At 37.0% G+C, this 19,127-nt stretch overlaps 1 protein-coding gene and 1 non-coding gene across 2 annotated transcripts in view; both read left to right on the forward strand.

The window, feature by feature from the left end:
- Window positions 1-19,127, forward strand: part of CPS1 (carbamoyl-phosphate synthase 1) — a 128,226-nt gene that overhangs the window by 60,411 nt on the left and 48,688 nt on the right. Inside the window, exons 20-21 of the mRNA XM_040476132.1 lie at window positions 124-300; window positions 3,736-3,854. Coding sequence (XP_040332066.1) covers window positions 124-300; window positions 3,736-3,854 — 296 coding nt within the window. The remainder of the gene's footprint in view (window positions 1-123; window positions 301-3,735; window positions 3,855-19,127) is intronic.
- Window positions 5,781-5,865, forward strand: TRNAQ-UUG (transfer RNA glutamine (anticodon UUG)). Its single transcript has one exon. It is a non-coding gene; the product is annotated as a tRNA-Gln (tRNA).

Here is a 19,127-nt window from a genome sequence, read left to right on the forward strand (position 1 = left end):
TTCTTCCTTACGTGTTTTGTTCCTAAGTCTTTCCTGAAAAAATATTCCATTTCTGGGTTCTGTTTCAAATTCAAAATATGGAAGGAAGCTTTTTAAATCCAAGTGCGTAAATGTGCATTACAGGTCATGGCTATTGGTCGCACCTTTGAGGAGAGTTTCCAGAAGGCCTTACGAATGTGCCACCCGTCAATAGATGGGTTCACTTCCCGTCTCCCAATGAACAAAGAATGGCCATCCAACATAGATCTCAGAAGAGAGCTGGCTGACCCATCCAGCACCCGCATCTATGCCATTGCCAAGGTAATATGTGCTAAGGGGTCCAGAGCTACTGTTTTCTTCAGAATAGAGTCAGCCTGGACTTTAAAGTAAAACTGAATCACAGAGTGGTTGTGAATTCAGGGATTTGGGGGCAAAACTTTCTTTTCAGTAATATTATACTGGAGACTTCTGTGGCTTTCTTCTGGTTATTCTATAATTAATCAAATATTACCACCTTTTTGGAATTTGATTTAAGCCTGGACTTAAGGACATCTATTACAGCTTTAAAGGATGATCACAGACATAAAATGTTCCTCCTTTTTGGTATATGTCTTATCAATACTCGCAAGTAGGTTTGATCATTTTGAGTTACTGTTTCCTACCACTCTCATTACTTGTTCCTTGAAAATGTATAAAATTGTATTTTAGAAAGGAAGATGCATAAAATAGTATCCTTTAGTATATGCTGCCTCAGACTTGAAAATAATCTTTATTCGCTCCTTTTTCTATGTTTAAACAACAACAACCATAAAGATCTTCCATGATTATAGGCTTTTTTGTGTAATTATTTTATTGGTCTTACTTTTAGAACAAAAAAGCCCCACATTTCTCACTTCTACCCATGAATTCCCTTTTATGCAAATTAAGTGCCATATTAATGTCCTTTCATGTTTACTATGCATAGGGTTTTGAAGTTTCAGCTCATCTGATTTTATAAAAGGTGACTTGGGCAGCTGGGATCTGACCGGTCAGAAATCCCTGAATGGCTTTTTGACATTTAAGGAAGCTTAAACATTAATCCTCCAACAGTATCAAACCACACTGAAGCTACAAAGCCCCACTGACCATTTTATATGTCGTGTGCGCATGTGGGATGAGTTGATGAAAATATGAATTTTGCCTTTAAAGAGGGAATCAATCCGTCTTTGTAATTTGCCTTTGTGTGACAACGGAAAAATGCTGTGAGTGATTTTGAACTCACTGCAACTTTAATGTCCATATATTGAGTCCTGCTGAGAGGGGAGAAGGGAAGGGAATGTTTCCTTCGTTGCATATAATGTTATACTCTCCTCACCTTTATGGTTTCTAAATGCAGAGTATTAAGTTCCATTGAACTTCTGGCAGATGCTAGTATCTTTTGATGGACATTTCCTAATATTGAGTTTCGAGGTAATAGAGAATTAACATTTTTCAGTGGGGTGATGGTGGTAATGAGCGGTTATTCCAGGGAGCCATTTCACCTTCTTTATTGTTCTTATTCAAGTCTTTTGTTTAAAAAAGCATTCTACCATATCATATACGCACACACACACACACACACACACGCACACACGTGTATATGTGTATTACATATGTGTGTGTGTGTATATATATATATATATATATACACACACATATGATTTTTTTTCCAGACAAAGGGGAATAATTGGATTGTTTTCTGTAAGCCTGGTAATCATCCTCTGCCATTTTGAGGCAGATGAAAAAGGGAAGTATTTCCAAGTTCCCAGTGAGGCTGTAAAACTCAAACAAATCTCTCATTCTTTTCTGACGGACTTATAAAGGATAAGAATTTTGGAAAAATGTGTGGAGATTCTTTGTCGCAGAGTACTCTACGTACGAGCAAGAAGTGCAGGGGCTGAGGTGTAAATTATTGGCTGCCAGAGTGCTGGCAGAAGGAACTGATTTCTGTGTGTTAGAGGTCATCATTACTGTTCATTTCCACAGCAACCGGGAACTTGGTGGTTTTGACAAAGAGAGTAAGGACTGTGGAGGGCTGAAGGGGAAAAAGAATGAAGGGAGTGAGTAAATCTTCGCTCGCTTTCATGATTCTTAGAAAAGGGCAAGTTGCTCGGAGGCCTGATTTTTGCTGCAGTCTTATTTCAGGATGACTGGATCATCACCTCTTTTGATTTGGGGAGAATACAGGGCATTGTTTTTGATTTGGGAAACATTAGAGTAACCTCAAACTTGTTTGGGGTCATTATGAACTTTATTATAGCCGTGTGACATGGCAGTGCTGTAGTGCTTGAAGATGAAGTCCTAAGACGGCAGGATCTGGCTTTCTGTCAGAAACTGTGGATGTGGCTGTAGCTGTCCTTCCTCACTGGGAAATGACTCCAGGATTCTAGGTCCTCTGCCAATTGCAGGGTGATTACTGTGTGTGATTGTGTGAAAACTTCCTCTGGTCTGTCAAAAGTGTCACTAACTTCAGATTCTATCCCCCTCTCGGTGTTGATGGCCAACAGCTAATTGTGTCTTTAATCACTTGGAAAAACGAGACAGAATATTAAGTCCTTGGGAACATGGCTATATAGAGGGAGAATAAAACAAAGGAAAAAAACACCACAGACTTATAGTAAAATGATCTTGCCTTTGAGTATTCCCAATAAATATCATGTTATGCTAGTCAACAGAATTATGAACTGTGCTGTCTCTCAATACTTATTATCATTATCTCTCTGATGCTAGACAGAAGTGAACGTTTAGAGAAAATTAAGCTCCTGCAGTTGAAATAGAAGAGTAGAATTACTAGTTACATATATTTCTTAATGGGATTTAAAAATATGGTGTGTCATTTCTAGAACGTGTTATTTTGGAGCATTATCTGATTATTATTTTTCATAGAGTATAAATATAGATCTAAAAATAGCAAAGAATAAGAGTGGATATGGATATCTTTTGAATATCAAGGTTTGGGTTTTGAGAGTTTATTTCTTCTCTCAGTTGTCTTTTCTACTCAGCTTAATGACCCATAGTTGTAATTTTACTTCTGAGAAATTGCTAAAGTAAGCTTGAGGAAAAAGCTGAGCTTCCTATCAGAACAGAAGTTATTACTACATTGTTTTGGAATATATTAGGATTCTGTAAAATGCCTGTCTTAGCACAAAAGTCGTAGTAACTGATTCAAAATAACTTTTTTGTTTGAAGTCCTCTCTGAGGAAATGTTCTAAAGAAATAGCACTAAGTCAGATTTGAGCCATAAATTCTCACTGACTGGTTTGTGTGAATGTGGAATGAGGTGATAACAATATGGTATTTGCCAAAGGGTAATTATCCAAAAATACAAGTTAAATGATCGTTGTATTGATTCTAGATTTTCCTACCAATGTGTCTTAACTGTAGTTTCAAGAGATTCTCTTTAATTCCAAAGAGATGTATCAAATTTAGGATATAATTGTTAACATGGTTATATAAAAAGCAGGAAACAGGAAACATGGTTATATAAAAAGCAGGAGATCTTTCTAAGCACACACAGCTCTGATTAACTCAAGGCGTCTCCTTGGTATGCCATTTGGGATACAGTTGGTAGTGTCAGTAGGTTTCTCGGGAGGAACATCAATGATATGCTATTGGTTCCCTTCTCAGTCTATAGCCTTGGGCTCTCTGAGTGAGGGGGAGGAGTGGCTGCTATAGGTTTTCAACCAAATAAGACACTTATAAAATGGGTGCCAAAGAAAGTGTGTCTTCTTTTGGCAGGCCTTGGAAGACAACTTGTCCCTTGATGAGATCATGAAGCTCACATCCATTGACAAGTGGTTTTTGTATAAGATGCGTGACATTTTAAGCATGGAAAAGACACTGAAAGGGCTCAACAGGTAAGGCAGTGTCCTCTGATTTGCTCCAGATACTTTCTGTGTAACTTTCGTCCTCTCTTACCCTCAAGCATTTGGCCAAAATTCTGCTTCAATGGAGTAAATAGTGCCAAGATTGGAAAGCAGGAGCCACAGCCACAAGAAATGGCAGTTTTAGATGTTTAATTTACCTTTTGAAAGGTGTCTTCTAATATTCTTAGCTACCTTGAACCCCTACCACTGCCATCAAACATAGTGATATTTTATTAAGTATTTTGAAGTTATAAAAATTGGGATACATTTATGATTAAAATTTTATCAGTCAATAATTAAATGAATAATATTCCTATCTTCAATAACATTTCTAAGTTCTGAATTCTATTTTACTCTTTTAATATCAATCTACATATTGCTGTATATTGATGGGCAAATGTATTCCTCTTGCATTTTACTGATATTTTTAACATCGGGACTTCCAGTTCAGCATACAAATAACCCACATTCAAGTTTCTGTTAATAGATTCTTTACCTCTCACTAATTTACATTTTTATCTCCTTCATGGCCAATTATTTTTAAAATTTCATTTCATGTTCAGAATATTCTGATAATGTCAGTGCTTTAAAATCTACTTTTTTATTTTCATGAGAAGACCGTTTGTTGGGGCACCTCAGGCTTATGAAATCACAGATAGGTTTTAAACATGGATCTTTGATAAGAGGAACATTTATTACGAATCTAAGGAAGACAGTATAATCTTCTTTAGCTTCTCCCTTTAAGAGGGTTCTGAAATATACTGTTATTAGAAAGAAGTCTCACCTACAAGCCTAGGTATACGTTTAGAGAGAGGGAAACTTTTTGTTTGCATAAATGATTCCCAAATGATTTGAGAAAATGTAAAATATTAATCATTTCAAATTTCGTTGAAGACAGTGGAGGTTCTCAAAATCTACCTCTGTAGACCTCTGTTACCTCTGTTACCGTGTTTACCTAATCAAGATGCACACAAACAAGGCAATAATACCTCTTGCTTTTCTTTAGGAGCAATATGAGGTACTTTTTCATCTATTGAACAGTTGCCCACAACAAATGCTTGGTTTTGAAAATTGGGGATTCCAATCTGCCAAAAATGAAACTAGCTGTGGTTGCCTATAAGTCATCCTTTCTAGTGGTCACATAAAATGAACAGTAGATAGCAAATACATTAAGAATTGAGCCCATACATTCATCTTAGAATTTTGCTGACTTGAGGTTTCTTTTCTTGGTTTGTGAGGCCAGCAGAACTTCCATGTTGAATTATATAGTCTGTTTCACTGTTTTCAGTTTCAGACAACTGATTGCAAATGCCTGTGAAACCACTCCAATTAAAACCACATGAGGGTGCTAGAAACTTAGAGTATGCCAATCACAGCAAGGAGGAGACCTGGGGTGAAAAATAGCAGATGTTATTGTGATTTAAATTTTCACTTCATATACATTCTGATTTGGGGACAAATTCTATGTTTCAATTGAATAGTTTTTGTTGCAACCAGAAAGCAGTTTGAAATTCTAACTAAGCAGAAATAAGTGGATGGGTGATAGTGAAAAAGTCCTCGGAGGATTAGACCCATACTGTTAGAGATCACTTATAATATCTTTTGACTTCCACATTCTGTTGCATTTATTTGCTAATAATTTAACATTTTTAGTTTCTGTTTCCATTCTTGTTCACAATGATCAATATTAAAATTTTTTATATAAATCTTTCAATAATTCAAAAGATTCCAAAAAAATTATACATAAAATTATCTTTTGTCTCAAGAATTCAACAGGTATTAATAAACCTAAATCCTGAATTCATTATTTTCTGAATGATACTTTACTGTTTATTATTATTATTTTTTTGAAGTGGTATAGATGCACACACAGCAATTTGATAATGATTATTATTTAGAAGTGTTAGATAGAGGGGTGCCTGGTTAGCTCAGTCGGTTGGGCTTCTGACTTTGGCTCAGGTCATGGTCTCGCAGTGCATGGGTTCGAGCCCCACATCAGGCTCTGTGCTGACAACTTGGAGCCTGGAGCCTGCTTCAGATTCTGTGTCTCCGTCTCTCTCTGCCCCTCTCCTGCTCACACTCTGTCTGTCTGCCTGTCTGTCTGTCTCTCTAAAAAATACATATTTAGAAAAAAAAGAAAGAGGTGTTAGATAGATTAAAAAAAGACTAGATGGGCCCTGAAGCTACCTGTCTCAGTCATTCTGTGGTACATAGAAGTCTAAATAGAGGTCTAAAGTTGGATAGATGTCACGGCTGATGGAGTGTAAGTATGTAGGGCTTGAGTTTTATTGTCCTATTTTGGTTATCTTCACCGTTACCCTGGATTATGATATCTCCTGCTTTTTCGCAGACCTCTAAATATCCAAACAGGCTTAGTCATCAAGGCAGATTCTGCTCCAACAGTAATAATAACTATTATCAGTTGGCATTATGTAGCTGAATTGTGTCTTACCTATTTGCAGAAAGTTTACAAAGATTAGTTCTTTTCCCTTTGCATTCATCTGTGGTTCACTTCGTTTCAAAATCTCAACTGTTCCAGCACTGGAAAGGCTCACTTTAGATGTGGGCCCAGGAGGTAGCTATTTATTTGGCGTGATTTGAGATGGCCCCTAAATTATCTTACCTCAATGTATCTCTGGTGCCAATGTGCCCAGGTCCCTTTGCATTCTTTTTAGGTACCTGGGGAAATAGGCCGTGGGGATCTCAGCTGGGAGAAGAGCAGAAGCTTAAACATAGGACAAAGTATAGAATGATACATGTGGGTTAGGTTTCACATGTTCCTTTCTCATGTGTTGGAAGAGTATAGGCTAAGGAGCTAGTCAGATAAGAGGTGTGAAGTCTTCCCCGCTGTGGACTCATGGGCATGTCACCTCCCTCACTTCTCTGGCCTCACATTCTTTCTGCTAATGTCTGCCTTATACTTTTGTTGTGAGGCTTAAACAAATATAAATATAAAGGACACCTGGAACATGATGAGTGCTCAACAAGGTTTTCCCTCTGAAAATGAAAATGCTACTTATGATGATGAAGGGTATTTTGTGATTTTAGATATACGCATTTAAAGACAATTTTTAGAGTCACAATTTACATTTGCTTACATATTTCACAGTGTATCATTTCTTAATTTTCTTTATGATGCGTTGTCACTTTATTTTAAAACCAGATCTTTTAAAAAAAAGAAGCAATGATAGCAAGTCATACAGATGCTATTCTTATCACAAGATCAATAACACTCCATTATGCTAATGAACAAAAATTCCCACTCTACCGTTGTTAATCATGTTATGATTCTTCTAAAATCCAATAAACACGTTTACTAGCAGAGGATGAGAATATCATTCGAATTGATGGCCAATCTATGACTTGTATTTACATATGGTCATCTGAAATGAAGTTCAGAATTTGACTCCTTAAATGGAATATACCCACATATTTGGTATATATGTGAATGCCCACAGACTGGAGTGGGGAAAACAATGATTGTAACGACGTTGGCATTATGGAAATAACTGACGAGTTTTCCATGTCTGTGAGAAAGCGGAAATTATATAAGTTCCTTTCCTTGAAGGGTGGAGATGAGCGTATTGTGCTGAGGATGATGTATGAAACCCCAGCCTTTTTTAGGGCTGAGATGTTGGACCACTCTTAGAATAATCGACCTGGCGTCCCTGCTGCAAATGTCTGCTCCCATCAGAACTCAGTTTGCCATCTCCAATACATGAGTATAGCAATGGGAGCCCTCAGGAGACTTCCAGAGCAATAGCCATTCTTACCAATTTAGGTGATAACCATTATTCAGACAGCTTCAGCAAAAAATTTCTCTTCCCCACTTGAGTTCACTGACTTTCTCCTTTTCCTCTTAAATTGTTTATTGCTGCCCAAGGGCATGCTAGGAAAGTTGACTGTTCTAGGCAGTTCCCCAAATTTATAAGCTGGTGTAGTGGCATTAATCGACCTAGAGTGATAACATATTTTACAGTGAATTCCTTTAGGTTTTCAAAAGTTTCTCTTTATTCAAAGTGATATGAGTTGTATCATGTAGGATTCCAATGCCTGTTATTCATATCCATTGGGATTTAGATGTTTTATCTATTAACTTCCCATTAGTGGATCACTTTCCAAGAAGTTTAAGAAAACTTAAGTCTGGGGCGCCTGGGTGGCGCAGTCGGTTAAGCGTCCGACTTCAGCCAGGTCACGATCTCGCAGTCCAGGAGTTCGAGCCCCGCGTCGGGCTCTGGGCTGATGGCTCAGAGCCTGGAGCCTGTTTCCGATTCTGTGTCTCCCTCTCTCTCTGCCCCTCCCCCGTTCATGCTCTGTCTCTCTCTGTCCCAAAAATAAATAAACGTTGAAAAAAAAATTTAAGAAAACTTATGTCTGTCGAATTTTTAGTGGAACAGCAACATTTACATAGACTCTATCCGCTGGCCTTCACAACTGAACTATTCACATTTTAATATGGCTATTTTCCCCACACTCGCTCATCTTACCAACACCGACTCTTTCACACCTAATGCTCCTCCCCTATAGCATTTTCATAAATGCTCATGACAAGAAAAAATATACTTATTTTGATCTATTAAAAATTAGAAAAATCTCACCTGTAATCCTTTCCTCCATTAGCATATAGATAGATTCAATTTTGGTCATGCAAATAAATCTGACCTGGAGGGCAGAAGTACAAGTACCATAAATCAAATGTCAAATGTCTTCATCAGCTAGGTTCTCCTGATATAGCTGATTCCCTTAGGTAATAAAAGAATGGATTTAGAATTATATCTTTTAGTACAGAAACTTGAGCTTTGATTCAATCAAGCAATTCTGAATGCCTTCCAAGTATAAGATAATAATCGCAAAATTTGTAGACTACGTATCAGTCGCTACTCTAGCTACATTATTTCATTTAATTTTTACCACGACCTAAGGAAGTCAGTAGTTATCCTGATTTTATAGATAGCAAGCTGAGGTACAGAGATATTTAGCAATTTCCTTCCGATCACATGCTAATAAATGACAAATTCGAGATCAAACCTGAGCAGGACTCCAGGGCCTAGGATATTTGATATTTCACCCCTGTGCTATATGTGTGTGTATATGTATATACACACACATATATATGTATGTGTGCACTCACACATATAATTGTATATATTATGGTTAGAGGTGTGGAAAGGTGAATTATATACATTATATATACATCTGGGGGAAATAAGGTTACATGTCATAGACAGTTTAAAAAAAGGTTTATTTATTTTATTTCAAGAGAGAGAGCTTGAGCAGGGAAGGGGCAGAGAGCTGGAGAGAGGGAGAATCCCGAGCAGGCTCTGGGTTGTCAGCGCAGAGCTCAGTGTGGGGCTCAATCCCAAGAACTGTGAGATCATGACCTAAACCTAAATCAAGAGTCAGACGTTTAACCAACCGAGCCACCTGGGTGCCCCTACACTTTCAATGTAGTAACAGTAGTCCATAAAGGGATAGTTGTCCCATCACTGTAGAACTAGCACATATGATAAGTTTCCCCTATGTTAGGAAGTAATAGACAAGCACAGGTACACAGATCTCTCAGTTGAACCCCTTTTGCTGTAAGGAAGGAAGGAAGTCAACTGTAAGAAAGCTTTTTTTGTAAGCAGGGACTATTTCAGGATACAATACTCCAAACATTTTTATTTATAGTATCACATTGGATTAGCAATTTTAGATTGAAAGACAGTAAATGATGCCTAAAAAACAGCAACATGAACAGGCAAGAAAAAAAATGTGAGGGTGTTGATTACCAGCTTCGAGCAACTGCTTGTCTTCTGCCTGTAACTATTTTTAATTTATTTTCTTATTTTGATTTTTGGGTGCTTTAACTATTTCTGATTGACCTATCAAAAGGAAACTGTTTTCGTCCAATTTAGATGTTTAAAAATAGGGTCTATGACCATTGACATACAGTTTATATCATGTAAATATAGGAAGCTAAGATTTGGATCTATTTCTCCATTAATTGTTGACACAAATTTAATTTACTATGGATTAAAGTATGAATTGTTCAGAAATTGCTTTTGTCTAATATCCTATAGGCTTCTTTTTTTAATGTTTTAATTCTGATAACATTAATATTCTCTTCCCCCTTCACTGCCACTTACTGCTACATTCAATGTAGGAAAAAAGAGTAAAGTGTGCTTTTGAAGGGTCCAATTTTCATCTGAACATCACTGTGTTCAGTGTGATAAACTGTGTCCATTGGCGAGTGCTGAAAAATCATAGGTGTGCCTATTGCTTAGGAAAACAATCTAGGGCAAACCTGGTGAGTTCCACTTGGGCATTCAAGTGCTAAATTGAGCTCAGTAAAGTTGGCCATTTCCCTGCAGCCACAAACTTCTGGCAGATGTAATAATGCAGGTGTCACCTTAGCTGGAACACTCCCTTTGAATGTCCTCTCCTACACATGTTAGTTTCTATTGACTTTTTATTTAACTTGCTCATGAGGCATGGCAAAACCAGACAGGAACATTTTGTGCTTATATTTGATTAAAGTTTTTCGGGGGGGAAAGTGTCACCAAAAAGTTGTTAAAACTTATATGTAAGACAGAGAAATATCAGTACTTCACTCTCTAAAGGTAATTTACATTTTCTGATAGAAAAAAAATGAATAATGAACAACTTTCATCTTAAAGGATACTAGATACAGAAATAACTTAGGGAAAGAAATATATATATTTCCTTACATATGACATATAATTAATTGCATGTTATAATTTTGATGATACTTCACTATGACATATGCTTGTGATACCAATGACCATCTTCCCTACTCCAGTCTGTGGACATCCATATATATATTAAGTATGTGGGTATTTAATATTTTTAATGTATAATGAGATGGTGATGGTTGGACACTTTAGTGGAAACCGTTGATTTGATTTGCAATCAATGGGTATGTCCTATGACCTCACTGCCAACTCACACTATCTTTCTGAGTCTCAGTTTCACTGTAGTAAAAAAAAAAAAAAATACTCCCCTCTTAATTTACTGGGAGGCTGTGCAACTAAGATGAATATATGATATATTATGTATGAAGTGATTAACTCTAAAGGAAAACAACTTTATCATTTACTACATATTACCATTCTACAGTTTTAGTCATCATACCCTAAACAACTTATCTAATAAACTTATTCAAGAATACTAAAAACTCTTACGTAAAAGAGGTTTTTTCTTCTATGTAAAAGAGGAGTATTACTGTGGGAATTTCCATGCCTCTGCGAACTAATGCCAAGAATACATTTTATTTTTAATTCATTTTTATGTTCCATGTGATATTTTAGGTGATGTCATAGATTTCATAGGCCTTCACTAATTTTTTAACTAATCATTTATTGAATCAGATATAAAGTAAAAGCTTACATCAAATATCTAATGTTTTGAGAATCTTAATTGAATTCACTATTTAAATAGTGTTTACATATGTGTATTTTGAAAGTGGGAGAGAGAACTTGATTCTATCACGGGCAAGATAAATGTTTTACCCAAACTGTTTCAGAGTGATATTTAGATAATTCACAGATGAATATTATATATTTTGTGTGTATTGATTCTTAAATGTTTGATAGTTCAAAAATCTTAAGTTGACTTAAAATAACATATAGTCATAATTAGCATGTATGTGCCTCTTAATAGTCAAGAATTAATAGATTATATCCCTATGTCAATATTTCTGATTTCAGCATGATGAGTTATATATTTTCTTGATGGCAGTTTTCTTTATTAGGAGCTCTTATTGGACCATATGGTATTTGTTCAGCTACTCAGTCATTATATTTATTGGGGACCTGCTATATGTAAGGCATGGTACTAGGCCCAGTGACATTTGTCAATGGATAATTGTTAGTCATTAACCTGCCTTCAATGGGTTTGTAATCTATTTTCAAAGATTAAATATATATATATGGTTATACATAAGGCAGATACTTTTAACAGATCAACTAGAGTCAGGAACACAAAGCTGGAAAAGTTAAGTAGAGGTTAAAATAAAAGTTCTAAGACCTTTGCAGAAGTTTTCTCATGTAAGTATCAATTTAAGGTTTCCTAGAAGGTGTGCATCCCTCCCTCATATTTTATAAATGAAACAATGCCTCAGATGTTTAAGTAAATTTTCAAGATTTCAGAGGTAGTGCATGTTGGAGTCAAGATTTAAGTTCAGGACTTTCAGAATCCAAGGACAACATATATCCCTTCTCTATATCACAAAATATATACTTCAATATATTCCAGTGCCATAGAAGCCAAGGAAAGAGAAGTTTTAACACAAAACAAATAAAAATAGGAAGACACTTTCACCAATATTGCAGGGTTTAGGGAGAGCAGAGAGGGAGAGAATTGAGTAAGTCTACCAAATTTGATGATCCGGAGGAAGGACAGGAACTAGTCTATAAGGACCAAATATGCAAGAAGAAAGAGGTGACGGGAAAATGGATGAATTTTACTTAGGAAGTAACAAATTGTGTTTGCTCTTCTATTGTTATATTTCTGTTATGTTTCATAAAAATGAGAATCTTACTATAAATAAATCAACTCTATGAACAGAAATTAAAGTGGATATTACCAGCTATGGTTCAATAGAAGTAGCAGCTGGAACCACAGTTTCATTTCATTGTTTTGTAATTATTTGATGCATGCTAGTAACATCCTCCAATTAAACTGTAAGTTCCATCACAGCAAATTCCAAATATCATAAGGTCCTAGTAGACTTTTATTATAAATTTTTCTTACAAGGCTTTGTTGATTTGTGTGAACAAAGAATAAAGTTCACTCTGCTAAGGTATAGCATCAGCTCTGAAACAGATATGAATGGCTTCCAATTCTTTATATTTTCTTTGGCGTTGGCATATGATGTCTTCCATCAAGTAAACACTCAAAAGTACTGGGGCACCTGGGTGGCTCTGTCGGTTAAGTGTCCAACTTCGGCTCGGGTCATGATCTCAGGGTTCATGAGTTCGAGCACCACGTGGGGCTCAGTGCTGATAGCTCGGAGCCTGGAGCTTGCTTCAGATTCTGTGTCTTCCTCTCTCTCTGCCCCTCCCTCGCTCATGCTCTGTCTCTCTCTGTCTCTCTCTGAAAAATAAATATTAAACAAAAAAATTAAAAAAAAATATTACAAAGATATTTGTGTGATAAGATGCCCATGAAATAAATGAATAAATATTCTTGGGAGTAAGTGAAAATCATAATTTCTTAGTCATGGCAAAGAAGGGAAGTTGGAGTACAGGAAAACATGTTTATAGTTCCTAGTTGCTCCAAGAGACTCACAAAATGATGGCCTGAAAAACATATAGTCTAAGATATACACTCACTGTGTTGGAAGACATTGTAAATCAGCATCTCTACACTTTCATTCTTTTAAGTGACTGTATATCTACTGTTTAGGTAGGAATACTTTGAATAAACTGTTTTCTAATAACAGGGGGTTTATCTAATTGTTTTATATATCAAATAGAGATTGTATATACTGGAAGCATTATAATTTCTGTCTGGGCATGAAAAAAATCTCGATGGTACCTTGAGAACAGGCCAAAATTATATTTTTTATTAAAAACAAAGAACTATCTAGGTTTTCAATATTGCAGATGTTTTTAAAAATTTCTGTGAAAAATGTTCACAAGTATTTACAATGATAATGAAGTTTCTAATTTAATTAACCTGCAAGAAGGTTAAGGCAAAAAATACAGACTAACAATATTTATAATACAGAGATCCGTATTTCTCTGGTGACCTTAAATGCATTTCTGTTACAATACAGGTAGAAAATACCACTATTCTATTTTTGTGGATGGTGAAACTGAGTCACATCGAGGCATGTGTCATAGTACATGTCACACCAGTCAGGGGAAAGCAAGGAATCTAGCCCAGGGCTTCTGCCTGCGGTTCTAATCACTAACCCTTTTCAAAAGCTTCTTTTTAGAGATATGACTTTTAAATCAGACAGCTGGAGATCAGTTCCTCCTTAGCTGTCAACTTGTGAGCTGTGTGTTTTCCTCTCTGAATCCTTGACCTCACTTAGAGCAGAAGCTTTGTAAGAGATGTGCCCTTCTCTAGAACTCTTGTGGGGAAAACACAGGGGCCTGGCAGGGAGAAAGCCCTGGTGAGTCACCTTTAAAAAAATATAAGCAGAATTTTCAAGGATATGGAGACCCGGGATAAGGGTTTTCCTTTTACATTTTGCCATATTTCAAATAAAAGACTGTATACATATGCACACATACACATCCATTTAATTTTGCTTTAAATAAGAGGTAAACACCTCATCCTCCATGTTAACGCAGGTCAGTGAAAGGCTCCTGATGTATACAATGGAAATGACCTTTACACAAAATAATCTACCTCTGCTGTAGTTATAGAAGCTAGATAATCAATCACTCAACGACCGCCCCCCCCCGAAATTTTCCATCTGTTATTCATACCTGAAATGTCTTTATGGAGGCATCAAGCCTCTGAGGCAGCCCTTGAAGGTGAAGTACATGATTGCTGGCCTGAGGAGCATAGGATGGTGGCCGTGCTTCCTAACAGCGTAGAAAATGTTTGGGTGCACATGCTCTCCAGAAGATCAGTTGTTATTTGCAGGGAGTACATAGTGTGGTGGCCCTCATGGCCTCGAGGCATAGACACATAAGAATGTTGCAGAGGAGGGAAAAGTCTGTGTAACGCTGAGGTGCTGGGGCCTAAGGTAGATGACTCAGCGGTTGTGTTCTGATTAACTGTTCTTCCTGCTTTCTCCCTCCTTCTCTTCCTCTCTCTCCTCTCTTGGACCAGCTCTTCCCCTTCTTCCTCATCCCCTGGCATTTGCACTTACGAAGCACTTATTACCTGCTTGGCCCGGTGCTAGCAGTTCACGTGTTAATCGTTTCATCTGGTTGATGTGATTGTTTTTCTCAGCAGAGTTGGAGCCTGACTCTAGATTTGGCCAGTGATACATATCTAAGGTTGAAACAGGCAGTTTCCCTGTTCAACACAATGATAATAATGTAATCATGTCATGTAATGTCATGTCATGTAGTCACATCAGTATTAGTGTGGCCATGGTGACATTACAGATACCACCTCAAACCCTACCCTACCACACCTGCTCTTTAGCTATTGGACTCACTTAATGGACCATCTTTGCTCTAGGCATCTTGAAAGGAGAGCAACTCAATTTGCTCTTGAGTATATTCATTAGCATGAACTAAATGAGACTTTTTGCTGTCATGGGTGGTAATGATTATGTTTATGTCTTCTTCTGGAAAACACTCGGTGATAAAGATTTTTGATTTCCATGTAGGTAGTGATCCTCAAATTAACATAGATCTGATGTGACATGTCATCAGGAATTTACTTCTAGAATTTTTCCACATCTTCCTAGAAATGACTTTCCATTAGGAAAAGGCTTTCTAGAAAAGGCTTTTTTGCTCATTAAGAACTAGAAAAATTTGATCAAAAATTATTTCTATGTATGTTATGTTTAGCAAGAAAACAAAATCTATGCAGTGTTTATTGGTAGCTAGGCTTCGGTTAAGTGATTTATTTTAATTAGATTCTAAGTAATAGTTTCTAGAAGTCAAAGAAAGTTATATATTGAAAGTTGTACATTTGTTGTGTGGAACAACACACATGATAGTTGGAAAGCTATTCTACGGAAACATGACTTGCTTTAAACAAAGGTAATTGAGAGGTTTTAAAATATAGGGCTTTCAAATAAATTTATTTGTGAAATAACAGATTTTCAAACCTCAAAGAATGCTTGTTTAATCTCAGCTTTCTACTGAGGCCTTGTACAGCATTTATTTTTGTTTGTTGGATTTAAATTCTGGACCCATAAGAAACCTATATTTATGGGAAAATCCAGGATTTTGCTTACTGTATACATCTTAATTTGGGGGAAAGAGTATATTGAATGGATTTCAAATTATAAGTAAATGTATTAATCAGAAATAACAGAAGCAATATTCCATAGTATGCACTTCTCCCTTTAGTTCAGTCTGATCAGGTGAAGGCTGTTTGATAAATAAAAGCATGCTGTTTTGAACATAACAGAACACTCTCTTTTTTAAAATTTTTTTAAACATTTATTTATTTTTGAAAGATAGAGAGAGACAGAGCACGAGTGAGGGAGGGGCAGATAGGAAGACACAGAATTGGAAGCAGGCTCCAGGCTCTGAGCTGTCAGCACAGAGCCCGACACAGGGCTCAACTCCATGAACGCTGAGATCATGACCTGAGCTGAAGCCAGAAGCTTAACTGAGCCACCCAGGTGCCCCAGAATACTTTTTTTAATGTTTGTTTTTGAAAGAGAGAGAGACAGAGAGTAGAGTGAATGAGGGGCAGAGAGAGAGGGAGACACAGAATCTGAAGCAAGCTCCAGGTTCTGAGCTGTTAGCACAGAGCCTGACGTGGGACTTGAACTCATGAACCCTGAGATCATGACCTGAGCTGAAGTCAGATGTTTAACTGACTGAGCCACCCAGGTGCCCCAGAACACTTTCTTTTACACTAATAGACGTGACTTACTACTGTGACAGGGTGGTTTCCACCTATTTTTCATCATTACCAAATCTATGGCAGAGAATAAGAGTCACAGCATTGTCAACTAGGAATCAATGAGATATAAAATGTGATTTATTGTGGCTCAAAAATTACAAGAAACCTATATTAGGTCATTTTCCCCATTATTATTACTTGGTATCCATAGAAAATAATCATGATATTATAGTCAGTAGTATATAAGTGGTCTTACCAGATTGAAAGTAACACCACAATATTTCTGGATTATTGGGGTCACTAAAGATGAGTAAAAAAATGAACATAAGATTCATAAATTAAAAATTGCCTACTTAAAAATATCTACAGTATCAATTGCTTTATAAGCTTTTCCTCTGGAGGATTCTATTGTTTTTAGTAGCCTTTAAGGTGAAATGCAGTTTTAAGTGTATCATCCCTTGAAAATGATCACCTGGGATAGTGTAGCATTATTGCAGTGGTGCTAAGTGGACCCAGATCCTAACAGATAGTTTTCCTGATGGGGTGCTTTCAACATGAACATTGGACCCAGGTATTGTTTGTCCCGTAGATGAGAGGTAAAGATCAAGGTTTTCTTTAATTTCTCCAAATACCTCACTGCTATACAGAAACAAAACACAGTGCTTTCAAAAATTAGGAGAAAATTGTAGTATTCACCCAATTGCCTAGGTTTCATCCTTTTGCTTTTCTAAATACTACCGCTGCTTTTGAAAAAAATGTCTTTTGCATTTCTCTTTTTTTTAATGTTTGTTTATTTTTGAGACAGAGCATGAGTGGGGGAGGGGCAGAGAGAGAGAGAGAGAGAGAGAGAGAGAGAGAGAGAGAGAGAAAGAGAGAGAGAGAGAGAGAGAGAGAGAGAGAGAGAGAGAGAGAGAGAGAGAGAGAATCCGAGTGAGTCTCCAGGCTCTGAGCTGTCAGCACAGAGCCTGATGTGGGCCTGAACTTACAGACTGTGAGATCATGACCTGAGCTGAAGTCGGGTGCTTAACCAACTGAGCCACCCAGGTGCCCCTCTTTTGCATTTCTCTTAAGGAAAGAGGTAACAGCCTGTCTTTTTGAAAGAAAAGATGAGAAGACAAATAACTTCGCCCCCGATTGCATGATTGTGATTGTGGCATGGTCTCAAACCTGTGAAGTGCCAAAAATAATCCGCAAAGCCATGCAAAACTGAGGGAGAGGCTGACCTGAGGGTGTTGGGGTAGAGAACATGTGCCTTAACTCAGTTTTCTGTCCTTAAAGCAGGTGTAGTTACAGAGCATCAGGCCCTAGTGCTTCTCTCAGCTTCTGCCTTTTAGGGGATTTTTAAAAAGAAGATAATATAAAATCGCAAGCCCATCCCATAATTGTAGGCCAAGTGGAGTGCTCATTTTCACATTAGAGCTTGTGCAATCTGGAGGGAAATTTGTTTAGTATTACTTGTGAGTTGGTGGATCAGATAAAAGCCAGTCAAGTGGAAGAGAGGACTGTGTGAAGTGTGCTGGGTCCCCTGGTAATTGCGATGCTGCAGGCGATTCACCAGTCAGTTAATAGATTTCCCCAGTTCCTTTATGCCAGGTGAAAATTTCCTCATTAAGGGGAATTTATTCCATTTCCTTTTATCATTTATTATTGAAGACTAAGTGTGAGTGGAGGAAGTTTCGGAGATGACAGGGTAGAATTTTAAACAACAACAACAACAAAATCTACATTGGAAGTCGGGGAGAGAGAGAGAGAGAGAGAGAGAGAGGAGAAAGGCTCCTATTGTTTATACATACAACCAGAGAACGCAACAGAGACTTGCCTCGGTAGAGGCTGAGCCATGCTGTCTCACCACTAAAAGATTATGGCAGGGAATGTAAAAGTCTGATTGTTTTGAAGATGTTCCTCCCCCTCCAAAATTTCAGAACTGTCATTTTGTGCTGCTAAGTGGAGAGGAACTAGAGATTTTGAAAAGGCCAGCATCACAGCTATTTGGTGTTTCTTTGTTTTATTGTTTAGATGCTATTATGCAATGATGAAAGTGTAACTTTTGAAGAGTTTGCCCTTGAACGCTGAAGGCAAGGAAAGCTGGAAGGGGAAAGATGAGTTATATCTGTAGCAAGCTTTAGAGGACACAGTGAAGATAAACACAAACATACTAGTACACACAAATGTGTACCTGATAATAGGATAATTTATTGTGCATATTTTAAAAACGTGCGCTTTTGTGCAATGTGCCCCATTCAGCTGATCACATTTCTTGCTTGGGATAATGCTCCCTTGATTTACAATATAATATAAATGGAGCATTCCCTATTGAGGCTTCAAAAGGCAGTCTTGAATTACAAATTCAGCATTTATATTTCTTTTAGTAATTATTCTATTTTGAGTTTGTTCCAAATTAAGGTTTTTATTTTCCTTTTGAAAAATAGAAATATTATAGCCCTGTCTCACTAAAATAAGCTTTCATCTAACTTGATTTTTCAAAAAAATCTCGCTCTGATGGAAGTTCTTTTTAGCAGGCAAAATGGAAGACAGCCCAATATGGGCAGATAAAGACAAGGAACATGTGTCTGAATCTCCACATTGTTAAATGAGCTTTATGTTCACTTAAGATTATTCATCTTGCATTTGACTCTGAAGAGGTTTAACCTTATCTAAATCACTGGCCCAAAGCTAATGAATCGTGTCTTCAAACTGTCTCTTCTTTTATTTTATTATAATGGGACTCAAAATAAAATTTTGTATCGGAACAAGTAGGAAATAAAGTCA

This window comes from Herpailurus yagouaroundi, unplaced genomic scaffold (assembly GCF_014898765.1).
Source record: "Herpailurus yagouaroundi ecotype Mexico unplaced genomic scaffold, PumYag 140, whole genome shotgun sequence".
NCBI lineage: Eukaryota > Metazoa > Chordata > Mammalia > Carnivora > Felidae > Herpailurus > Herpailurus yagouaroundi.